Source organism: Triturus cristatus, chromosome 6 (assembly GCF_964204655.1).
Source record: "Triturus cristatus chromosome 6, aTriCri1.1, whole genome shotgun sequence".
Lineage (NCBI taxonomy): Eukaryota > Metazoa > Chordata > Amphibia > Caudata > Salamandridae > Triturus > Triturus cristatus.
Genome location: NC_140589.1, coordinates 1,003,700,826 through 1,003,713,766, shown reverse-complemented (window position 1 = coordinate 1,003,713,766; position 12,941 = coordinate 1,003,700,826). Strand labels below are relative to the sequence as shown.

The following is a 12,941-nucleotide window of genomic DNA, read 5'->3' as shown; positions in this document are numbered from 1 at the left end:
ACGAGACCTATTAGCTTTGCCAATGCAGGTTTTTAATAGTGCCAATCACTGCAGCTCTTGGAGCTTGAGGTGGCATACAAGGCGGTGCTGGTCCACATGGACAGTAGCAGGGCTCGATTCTTCTGGGGCAGTGGTTTATAACAATGCACCCCTTTAGTAGTTCATCTGGCAATGTGGGAAATAGTTTGCTAGGGTAATCACAGACTACTTGATCTAAATTTGACAGTTGGGGTATTATTCTGATGGTGTTTTGGGGCCAACTTACTTTTGGATATAAACTGATGAATGTAAACAATCCCCTTGAGCCTCAAAGCAGAGAGACAGAAAGTTCAAAGTTTATTTATGGGGAAGGTCTGGGTTTGAAACTCAGAACTCTGCATTTCTTAGAAAATCAATGCCTAGCCAGTGCTTTTAGCTTTGTAACAAAAAAGTACTTTCATTCACACACAGCTGAATACTAAATATAGCATTAAAAATGAAAGCAATGACAACCAGACAGCCCTAGCCCTCGTTCAAACCAGTTATCTGGGAAGGATGCCTCTCATTTGTTAAAAATATAAAGCTCCTGCCAATGGCATTTGTCAAGGTATTCATAATGTAAAACCCATTGCTAGTTTTTTTTTTACTGAGAAAAACATAATGAAAATGACTCTCCTACTGTCTTTGTTAGAAAACACAATGTAAAACACTTTGCTACAGTATTTGATTTGACTCTGGCTCTCCATTAACATCGTTTCTTTCAGGTCTGAGCAATGAAACTACTTCCCAAGCAGGCTACAAAACTGCTGGCTAATCAAATGCCAGTAAAGAAGAAAATCAGGGCATGGATGAAATCCCTATGGATGCTACTGGCTGCAAGCTCAGCACTGAGTATACCTCTTTAGCACTCAATATTCCAGTTAGCGAAGCAGAGCAGTCCAAGTCCTACTCACGGAGGTGATGTTGATTAAAAATTCGGAACTTCACAAGGCACACAATAAATGAACAAATCAACTTCCAAGCGATGATGATTGCACTTTTAAAATGAAAAGGTACCTTAATTGACACACAGCTAAACACTAAGCATGAAATGAGAAAGATGCCGCGGTTTCTTAGGTGGGCTTGGAAAGCTTCTGCATGGATGGAGAAATCTTCTAATTATGTGCAATTGTGCCTTATTCCGAGCAGCTGCCCACATGGCAAGCCACTGGGTTGATTAAATGATAAATGTCTATGCTGAGCATTATGTTATAAATGTTTTATGCCCGCTAGATGCTCAAGTGTATGCCCAGTAGTTCTACAGCCATTGTAGTCTGTTGTGAAAAATTATAGATTTATATTGACACAATTGGCTGTTGTGGTATGAATTCATTTGACTGGTTCATAATTTTGATGTATAATGTCTATGTTGTCATTTGGTCTGTTTTTTGGATATAATGTATGTTTCAACTTAAAAATGTATCACGTGTGTTAAAACACAGAGTATCTTTTGAGGATACATGGCCCCACAATGTTTCATTGATATGAATGATTTTTCCTTGAACAAAAAGTAATTAAATTGCATTAGACCATTCGAATGAGATGAAGGTCTTAGACTTTTATTCTTGAACATCATGACTGAATAGCAGGTCAGGTTCTTTTCTGTCTACTGTCTAAAGGTCCTTCCTGACCGCAGAAGGACTAAACCCCCTTTTAGTATAGTGTATTCAGGATATGGGCATAAAGTTTAGCCCACATTCCGCCCAACTTTTAATTGGCTCCTGTCCCTGTCCTTTGTAAATGGTGGCTTTTAATTGGTCAATAGGTTTAGTAGTCCCTCCTTAGTACCGCCTTGTCTCTTCTTGTAACCTCCAATAAGGACAGTGCAGTACCATATGTAACCAAAAGAGTTCCCATGGGACCTCTTTTGGCCACATATGGTACTGCACGCTGCAACATGGCTAGATAAAAAACATTGCCATTTATAATGTCAATAACTCCAACTTCAACAAATGAGAGACCGAATGCATTTCCGATGCAATAGGTCTCGCATTTGTTGAAGTTAGAGCTGTTGGCGTTGAAAATAAAAATGTTTTCTACTTTTGCTTTTTTATACCATTGGTAATAGTGCTTTGCAAATATAATAACTCCACTGCAAATAAAAATACAAAAGTAAAAAACATTGTTATTTTCAACGCCAACAGCTCTAACTTTAACAAATGTGAGACCTAATGCATTGCAAATGCTTGTTGATTTTTTTATTTGGGACTTCATGAGCTCCCTGGAACACAGGTAAAGGTGTCTATAGCCAGACCAACAACCGACACCATGCATTTGCATGACAAAATGCTTTCGGCTGTCACTCTTACCTTGGCCAGATGAGAGTTCACCCATTTCGTGAAGGTTCTCTTCTGAACAGCTTCTTGCTCATCTGCAAACCAAGAACAACACATCTAATTACACAGTGGATGAGGTCAGTGAATACTATAATTCAGTGGGTGAGCTGTCAGCGGCACACTGCGTAGTTAAGGTTCTGCAGGATAAGACAGACGAGAAGGTTCTTTGTGGATAACACGTCAGGAGTTTTGGCTAGGAAATGTCCTAGAAACAAATGTTTGTGCAATTTTTCTTCTTTCTTTTCAATTATTAAGCGAAACAAAATTACTTATTGATTCAAACACCCTACTTTCACACAGAATTTCTAAAGTTACACATGAGAAAATACAATACTGTAACACAGATCACCTGAATGTGATCAATGTCTGCGAGGGTACCTGCTCACAAGCCACAATGCAAATTGACCATGCATCACCTATGTAGGTGAGTGTGTGAGTGAGAGTGATTTTGTGAATGAATGGTTGGTTGGGTAAGTGAGTGGATGCTTGTGCCTCACTGGCAAACCCAGAACTCCTATGGGCTCTTTTACCGCAGCTGGAAGTAAAAGATTTTTCTATAGTTAAGGATGGCCATCCTTATTTACTACGATAACAAATGAATCTCTCATTTTCCTCAACCACAGCTCTCCATGCACAATGGATATTTTGTCATACTTTCCCTGTGTTTTGAAACACTGTTCATCTTTACTTTCAAAATTGAGCTAGAAATGCTGTTTTTCCTCTAGTAGCCAAGATGTGTTTTGAATAATATATCCTTCCCTGCTGAAGACCCTAAATATCTCCAAAAGGACATTATTGGCAGCATGTGGATTGGGTAGATGAAATATTAGCCAAAGAGTTGAGTAATCTAGAGCAACTGGTGATTGCTTGTTGTTGAATCTTTTGGTAGTGTTTTGGTGATGGTTGTGCTTGCGTATCAGGAGTTGTATTAATGCTATGAATTTGTAAAGAAAATAAATAAATATAAGTAAGATGGAGCCTTCTCTCTGGGGATTATTCAGGGTACCATTCTCTTTTAGACCTCTAAAAGCACGAAAACTCTGTGTTTGAGGGGAGTCTGCAGAAAAAACAGTTGAGCGTAAAATTGCTGGTTTCTGCACTGTGAGTGCACTACTTACTGAATGCGCACCAACCCACTTTTTTATATGTTTCTGACGGGGAGACCTTGAAGAAGGACTAATTTAATGTGGCATTATTCTACCCTAGATGTCATAAACCATACCCTCAAGCTCACATCAGTATCATCCCAAAACGTACTGGGATTATCTCCTTTCCATCAGAAGAGCTCCCAACTATCCCTCCAGGCATTCACCTAGCATTTTCTGTCTGCATTTAAGGAACTTATTTCTTTAAAAAGGTATCCAACTGTAGCCCTGAGGCTGGAGGCTTATCAAACAGAATCGATTGGTATGCCAGTCAGTGAGGATCTTCTCTGTCTTTGGTCTTTGCTGCTTTTGCATGACTTCTTTGAGTACTTGTTAGGCTCCTCAATTAGTTTGCCATAAATCAAATCAAAAAGTACAAAATATTTCCCTTTTCAGGTCTGTTCCTTTGTCTACCCTGGCACATGCAGCCCTAACTGATCACATGGAATAGGCAGTTTGTGAACCTGAATGAATGAGTGGGTTATAATACTCAACAGCTTGTCCATTGCCTTTTTAGGTCTCGGCTAGACAGATTTGCTTTGTCTCTTCAAGACATGTTGTATACACTTTATCAGTTTCAGCCCGCCCATAAGCTTTCTATTTGCTGGCTCCATCGTCGCTCTCCTAATCTTTCTCCCCATTTGTCCATGGCATGCATGCGTCATGCCATTTGCTGTCTTTAGCCCTCCCAGAGAGCAGGGACCAATTACTATATCAATCCACTGGTCACCATTTTACCATCTGATTTGGGACTTTTTTGTTTGTTTTGTGCTCTCAACATGAGTGCTCGTGCTTTCAGTTGCTCGGAGCTCCGACGGCCCTGTAAATCTTGCACGCCTTTCTTTTATCACAATGGTGCCTCCTTCCATGTTTCACCATTGTGGCCACATCAAGAGACTGCGTGCCTTTTATTTTATCAGCAAGGCGCCTTCCTGCACCTGCTTCATGGCCGCTGTGCTTCATGTTTCAGCATGGGTGCCGCTTCAGGGGGCCACATGCCTAACTTTTATCTACACACCACATGCTTGCACCCGATTCGCGGCTGCCGTGCTTTATGTTTCAGCATGACGACTGCTTCAGGAGGCCGCATGCCTTTTATTTTATCAGCAAGGCGCCCGCTTGTTGTAATGTATGTGCTAATAATGTTTTCAAACTTAAACTGCTTGATAGTTTATTATATATTTATCACAATCTATATTTAAAAAAGCACAAAGCAACTTTACATTTGGGGTAAGCAACAAGTTAAAGTTAAAACTAAGTACAACCCCCCCCCCCAAGCTGGTCATCTGCACTGCAAGGACTTCGGTGTGTGAAGCCTTCATTTAGTTTTCTCACACTGTAGGATTTACTGCTTTCATATTTCATAACGCTGTGCAGAAATCTGGACATACGTCAAGACAGGATAGGCACATCCGTCCTCCAACACAGCATGAATGCACAATCCTTTTCAAAGCACCCCCACAGTCAATGTACCAGGGTATACCTCCAAAAGCCTAACACTCTCAGTTTATCAGTGGTTTGTGCTTGAATTGCAAGGGAAATAACAAAAGGAGTAGAACTCCCTATGCACCAGCACTCCCCCCAAACAGCATTGACCAGATCTCAAAGAAGCTACAGTTGGACTCAGGTCAAAACCTTCATTCAGGGTGCCTGGTCTGGGTCTCAAATTTAGCATTTTTAAGAAGATTTAGATTAAAGCATTTATGACGAGCTATCACCAACTTTAGAATGGATCTGGGTTCAGTCCCTCAAGGTACAGTGTAATCGTAATAACAGCAACAACATGGCTTAAAAGCTTAGACAAAGCCAATACCTGTAGTAGGCGAGACTTATTGGCTTTGCCAAATGCTTTTTTTTAATACTGCACTTACTGGCTTCCAGTAGCGTGCCTGCTTGATGAGGAGGAGTTAACTGTCTGAGCTGCTGTTAACGCTGAGGCCTGGACTTACATTTGCCTGAGAAGGGCTCTTAGGAAACTATCACCTATCGTAAAACTACCAGTGACTAGGCAACAAGGCCTAGAAGGTCAACTCAGGTGAAAAAAAGAAACAGCTGGACAACCACTAAAGCTCAATGTGCTTTGTTTATGGTTCATGCAACTCCTGTAATAGAAAACTGAATGTTTCTTCTAATGACCATTAGCTGGAAATGGGGCCACAGAGCAAGCCCCAAACAAAATATTAGGGCTGAGTGAGCAGGGGCCACCAGGGCTAGGATCCGGTATTCGTTTGTGCCTCTTTTGTTAGCACGGCTATGCTGGATTTCTTAATTAGAGCTTGAAAGGCAGCTCTAGGGTCAGCCCTGCTCCAGATGTTTGCTTCAAGATGCATACATGAGTAGCAGGCCTTTTTGTAGTACTGCGCTTTGGAAATGGTGCAGTTATCTGAGCTAAACTATCCTTGTTTATATTGTTGTTGACCATCATTGCTACCAAGTGAGGAGAGCTTCCATCTTGGCCGTACCCTTTACAAGCTGCTCTGGAGACAAAATATAGCTGCCAACCCAAATCGATTCAAAGCTGGAGAAGCTAACCACAGCAATAAGTGCTACCTGGAATTCACATTAAATGTCAGTGGTCTTTAATTATAAAGCTTTCACACATCAAAGTCAGCATCCTCCTGTGTGACTACCCAACTTCTTTGTGAGGCTTATGCAAATTATGTACTCATGAAGGAGAAACAAGACTTTTGCCTAAACTCTTAAATCTGGTTCCTTACAGCTGAGATTGGACACTCAGATCTCCCAATACAAAAGTGAGCCAAGGAGAACAAATGCGTGCCCATTGCCCCTGAGCCCCTCTCTAAATAATGCTTTGCTCGAGGACACTACTTTCAATAAAGGAGGCATCACGGTCAGGCCTCCTAAAGTAAAAAACAAGCATTGGAAAAACCAATAGGTCTCGCGTATGCAAGAGCTATTGGCTTTGCCAATGTGCTTTAGCCATGTTGTGCTGCAGGGTGGCTGCTTTTCAGCATGGCTAAAAGTTAGTGCTGTAGAGGTGAGTGGCATGGAGTGTCACATAGTGCTATGGTGTAGAGTGGCATTGAGTGCATTGGCGTAGAGTGCAGTGGCATAGAATAGAGTGGCATATAGTATTGTGGTGAAGAGTAGAGTGCCGTGGCATAGAGTGGCGTAGAGTAGAGTGGTGTAGAGTACAGTGCTGCACAGTAGAGTGTAGTGCAATGGCATAGAGTGGGTTACAGTAGAGTGGAGTGGCGTAGAGTAGAGTGGACTAGTGTAGAGTGCAGTGGCGTGGGGTGTTGCAGAGTATAGTGACGTAGAGTACAGCAGCTTAGAATTTAGTGGCATGCCTTGCAGTGTCATAGAATGCAGCGGTGTAGATTAGAGTGGTGCACAGTAGAGTGCAGTGGCATTCAGTGCAGTGGTGCAGAGTGTTAAATCTAAAATAAATCTAAATCTGGTATTTGTAATGCGCAAACTACTCACCCCTAAGGGTCTCAAGGCTCTGGGGGTCGTCTATGGAATTACGTGAGCTATTGCCCAGAGTCACATGATGCTAAGCTGCCAGCGATCAAACCGTGAGCCCTGCGCTCTAGAGTCAGCTGCCCAGGCAGCTGTATAGTAGCGTAGAGTGCAGTGACATAGAATTCAGTGGCATGCAATGCAGTGTCCTAGAATGCAGGACCATAGATTAGAGTGGTGCACAGTAGAGTGCAGTGGTGTAGACTGCAGTGGTGCAAAGTAGACTGATGCAGAGTAGAGTAGTGCAGAGTAGAGTAGTACAGAGTGCAGTGGCATAGAATACAGTGGCATAGAGTGCAGAGCAGAGTGGCGTAGAGTGCAATGTCATAGAGTGGTGCAGAGCAGAGTATAGTGGCATAGAGTGGAGTGGAGTAGAGTGCAGAGGTGTAGAGTGGAGTGCTGCAGAGTGCATTGGTGTAAAGTGCAGTAGTGTTGAGTAGAGTGGTGGAGAGTGTGGTGTTAAAGAATAGAGTGGTGTACAGTGCAGTGGCATAGAGTAGAGTGGCAGAGAGCAGTGGTGATAATACAGTGGTGCACAGCAGAGTTCAATGACTTAGAGTACATTGACGGAGAGTGCATTGGTGTAGAGTGCATTGGTGTAGAGTGCAGTGGTGTAGAGTGCAGTTGTGTAGAGTAGAGCGGCATAGAGTGTAGTGGCATAGAGAGCAATGGTGCAGAGTGTAGATTGTTTCAGAGTAGAGTGAGGTGGCCTACAATGGAGTGGTAAAGAGTAGAGTGCATTGGCGTAGAGTGTATTGGCATAAACTACATTGGCATAGCGTGCTGTGACGTAGAAAGAAGTGTTGCAGAGTGGCATTGAATGGAGTGATATTATGTTATGTTAATAAAGCTTCTTGAGCGCACTGTTACCCTAGGGTGTCCTGGCGCTGAGCACTGCCTACATGGTTATTGAAATGATAAGACCGTTCAAGAAAAGAGCCAGGTCTTCAGCCCCTTCCTGAAGGAGAGGAGCTCGGTAGAATTTCTGAGGTACAAGGGTAAACTGTTCCTAGCCTTTGTGGCACAATTGAGAAAACTCCCGCCACCCCAACTGGCTTCACACGAGGAACTATCACTTATCTTGTTTCCGAGGAGTGCAAAGCTCTTCCTGGAATGTACCATTGTATGTGTTGTCTCAGATAAGCAGGACCAATGCCCTTGAAGGCCTTAAAAATGGTGCAAAGGGCCTTGAATTGTGCACATTGTTTCACAGGGAGCCAATGAAGATCTCGAAGTCCCTTCCTCACAGAGACAAACCTGGATGCGCCCGTTAGCAGCCTGGCTGCCGCATTATGTACGATCAGGATCAAGTGTCTCTTTTGGATGTTCAAATAGAGATTATTGCAGTAATCCAGTCATGACAAAACGAGCGCTGTGACTGCTGTCCTCAGGCTATCTTCAGGAAGGAGGAATTTTAATTTCCTCAAGATTCCGAGGAGGTAGAAGCTGGTTGAAACAACCCTGCTTTTATGGTCACTAAAAGAGAGTCTAAAATCAACAATCACACCCAGATTCTTGGCCTTCTCAGTAGGTGCCGGGGGCGTGCCCATTACATTTGGCCACCAATCAGGCGTCCAGAAATTTGTGATATTGCCAAATATGATAACCTCCGTTTTTGCTGGGTTAAGTTTCAAGCAGTTTGATGACATCCAGCCCATGATGGCTTGCATGCAATCATGGCATCTTAATCCAGTCTCCACTTCTTTACCATGCTGAAGAGACAGCACAATTTGCACGTCATCCGCATACGAGGTCAGTTGGAACCCAAAGGATCTAATCAGAGCTGCCAATGGTGACACATTCACATTAAATAATGTGGGACTAAGAGATGACCCCTGCGGCACCCCGCAAGGAAGAGAGAAAGGCCTGGATCTGTCTTTGCCCAGGTCCACTGTTTGAGTCCTATCGGTAAGAAAGGACTTCAGGAGATCCCAGGCCTTGCCTTGGACCCCCCTTTCGGATAAACGGTCTATCAAAACTTCATGATGGACCATATCGAAGGCTGCCGAGAGATCTAGCATGATCAATATCATGGCGCCTTCCTGGTCCAAGGCCTCTCTGATCTCCTCTGTGGATTTAATCAGAGCCAGCTCAGTGCTGTGTTCAGCACGGAAGCCAAATTGCGTAGGGTCCAACAGACAGTTAGTCTGAAGAAAAGTGCTGAGTTGGACGTCATGGCCTTCTCAATCATCTTTGCCGGCAAAGGAAGACGCAAAATGGGTCTGTAATTGTTCGGGTCTTTTGGATCCAAGGTAGACTTTATTAATAGTGGAAGGATCAATGCTATTTTCCAGGATTTGGGGAAATGGCCTGAGTTGAAAATGGTGTTAAACAAAGGGGTAAGGGCCGACCCAATAATGTCGGAGACCTGTTTGGTCACAGATGCTGGACACGGATCCAAAGGGGATCCTGATCGAATCTCCGACAAAAGTTTAATGGCACCTTGTGAATCCAGTGGCATAAAGCAGTCTAGTGTGGGAATGAGTTTGATGTCCTTAAGCAGCTCCATAGCTGAGACCTTGTTAACCTCTATTGGCGGATGATTAAAGGGGGATAAGATGGTTTACACCTTTTGCAAAAAGAAGGAGGCAAGTGTTTCACAAAATTCTGGGCTGCTATGTGTCTTGGGGTTAATAGGGGTCATGAGTTTGGTGATAGTTTAAAAAAGTTCTTTGGAGTAGGATTTAGCCTTGCTAATCTGTTCTCCAAAATATGTCTTTTTGGTGTCAAGAAGCAGTTTTTTATAAAGTGTAAGACTTGCTTTGTAAGCCTCTTTGTCGGTATTATTATACACTCGCCTCCAGGCTTGCTCTAGACGCTTGCAATCAAGTTTGTACATTTTTAGATTTTCTGAGTACCTAAGGGGCTGATGGTAGAGTCCGCTTGGGAGTGCACTCTTTGGCCGGGGCTAATTTCCTGCAAGCGGAAACTACCCATTCCGTGTAGGCAGCCGTGGCTTCCTCCACACTGGATGGCAGGGAGTGGGCTGTGGCTTTCAGGAGACTTCCTAGCTCTAGGCTGCTGATGTTTTTCCAGGCCCGTATTATCATGGCCTTGGGCTTGGTTTATGTTGATGATGTTTTGCCTGTTTCAATTCAAATAAAATTGTGGCACGATCAGTCCAAGAAAGTGGCAGTGCCCACAGGTAGGAGAGGTTGGGGTTATTTGAAAAATGTCCATCTAATGTATGTCCTGCTATGGGGGCGGGGTCTTCCACAAACTGCTTGAGGTCCCCCCACTTAAAACGTGCTGCAGCCTTATATTGTCAGGGTCAGTGAGGTCCTAAAGATGAAAATTAAAATCCCCCAGTACCGTAAAGGACTTAGCACACATCCCCTCCTATAGGAGCATTCCAATAGACTCTAAAATGCGCCTCTAGGACCCGGGGGGCGTTAGAGGAGGATGGCTTTGAGTGTGTCATGACAAAAGGTTCGTACACTTATTGACAGAGCTTCACAGGCCTGATTAGAGGCTGTGAGGAAGGAGGGCTCTAAGGTGTTATGATAAATAACCGCCAGCCCTCCACCCCTCTTAATTGGTCTGTCAAGTGTATAACAAAGGTAACCTGGTGGTATGGCTTTGACGAGATCGGGTCCTGAGGTTTCATCGGACCAGGACTCAGATATAAAAGCCAGCCTAATATTATGTGCCTCAATGAACAGAGCGCATTCCACACTGTGCTTAATCAGTGACCTGGCATTAAGAAGAAGGCATTTAAGGGGTGCACAGTTCCCTTGACTAATCTTCCCTTCCATTGTACTAGCCCAAGACCTGGTGGAATGTCTCATAATGCAAGGGAGAGCCAAATGGCACTTAGGACACGGATCTGCCTGAGCTTCCAGAAAAGCATTGGGTGCAATCCTTGGGCAGCATGTGTTGCTCCCCTCAGGATCCAGCCCCATAAGGTGCTCTCTGGAATAGGTGATAATATCTGACCTCAAAGGACCAGGGGGACAGGCAGGCGGGCTCAGACGGGCTTGCTTTAGGTGCGTTTTCGGTGTGCCAGTGGCGCGCCCACTGCGCGGTTGCATCAGCGTGCCAATTAATATGTGGCGGCTGGGAAAGCCTAGTCCGCTAACCTCCAAGATGGCTACCAATTTCCTGCACCCGATTCCTTACGAATGGAGCAGTCCCCGTGCAACCGCTAGTAAGTGCCCAGTGCGTATGGCTTAACAACATTAAAATCAGTGACAGTGGTAGGGATTAAAAAATCAAGTTCCAGCAATTTAATTTTAAAAAGCGTGCAGTATTTCAGAGAAGTACCGTCCTGGTGAGCATTGAACACAGCTCTTGACCCAAGAGGCAGCGCTGCACGGTCGCGTCAGCGTGTCAATTAATACGTGGTGGCTGGGAAAGCCTAGTCCGCTAACCTCCAAGATGGCTACCAGTTTCCTGCCCCGATTACTTACAAATGGAGCAGTCCCCGTGCAACCGCTAGTAAAGTGTAGAGTGGAGTTGAGCAGAGTAGAGTCCAGTGGCCTAGACTGGAGTGATTATAGTGCAGTGGCAATGAGTGCAGTGGTGTAAAATAGAGTGGCATAGACATAGAGTACAGTGGAGCAGAGTAGAGAGGGTAGAGTGAAGTAGCGAAGAGTGCAGTGGCATAGAGTTTTGTGGTGCAGAGTAGAGTACAGTGACTTGGAGTGGTGCAGAGTAGAGTGGAGTGGCGTAGAGTGAAATATGCATGGTGTGTTAGCATACTTTCATTACAGACAACACATCTTCAATTTAAATCACCATTACATTTGCAGAAACATACAGTTTCACTGGTAAAAGTCTACAGCACACAAACGGTAACATGTGGAAACTTCATCACATAATGTATTGATTTGTTTTGATTGTTTTAAAATATGTGTTTCCACCACACTTCAGATTTAACAAAAAATGTGCTTCATGTGGGTTTTTCTAATTCTGAAATAACTGCACAGTTCATTTAGAGACATTAAATGTTGTTGTGTGCTAGAAAGAAATAACATAGTACAGCCTTCTTCAAGCATTCCAGGGAGCCAACATGACTTCTCACTTTGAAGACAGAGAAAGAAAAGTAAACACCAAGCTCCCTGGAAGAGAGAGCCTGACATTGACCTCTGTCTTTCAATGCACAGCAAATGTGACAAGATAAGAACAAGATTTAAAGGCCTGTTTACAGACATCGAGTTCTGATGGTCAAATACAGTAAATTTTGGCAGGGAAAGGGACGATCTCGAGATGGACAGCCTAAAACAAGTAGAGCCATCAAACAGAAAGCAAGCAAATGTGAGTTACAAACCACAAAGCCAATGGTAAACAAAGGGTAGAATGCATTCCCAGGGAAGCTTTCCGAATGTCCCCAAGATGTTGTCGCCTAACAAGGTAAACTCATTCTCCCACAAAATGGTCGATTGGCACAGCAACAGTAAAAAAATCTTTAATATGACCAGCCATTGAATAAATACTGCAAATGTCTAACATCGCCAGTAATGGTGCCATATATCCCCATATAAACGCCTAAAATCGCCAGTGGCATATGTCACACATACCCACACTGCACAAATTAGACAACTCTGTGAGCAGTTAACTTTTGCCTCTTCAGAAGTTAGAAATAAAAAATTAAACATGCCTTGTACCACGACATCTGACGCATGCCACTCTTACATATTCGAATGCATATATCCTTCCGCACTCATATAGCTACTAAAACATGTAGATTTACCTATGATTAAACGCTGCCACGCTATGCTGGTAAGCTCTTAACACTTATACAGAAAATGTGGGCTTATCCTCAGGTGAGCATCATTCGCAACAGAATACAGGCCCTCAAGGGCTGAACGGCTTACCCCGAAGATACTGAAAAAACGCAGTCACCAAATTTAAAGACGAAATCGGTTTGCGGCTAAGTTCGTTATAACGAGCCGTGGAAGCCATTGTTGCTGAACTGCCCAGTAAAGCAGGGGGTCCGTTGTCTTTCGTTGGGCGCGGT

At 43.7% G+C, this 12,941-nt stretch overlaps 1 protein-coding gene across 1 annotated transcript in view; it reads right to left on the bottom strand.

The window, feature by feature from the left end:
- Positions 1 to 12,941, bottom strand: part of SYNE1 (spectrin repeat containing nuclear envelope protein 1) — a 1,959,630-nt gene that overhangs the window by 1,636,681 nt on the left and 310,008 nt on the right. Inside the window, exon 3 of the mRNA XM_085611789.1 lies at positions 2,328 to 2,389. Coding sequence (XP_085467915.1) covers positions 2,328 to 2,389 — 62 coding nt within the window. The remainder of the gene's footprint in view (positions 1 to 2,327; positions 2,390 to 12,941) is intronic.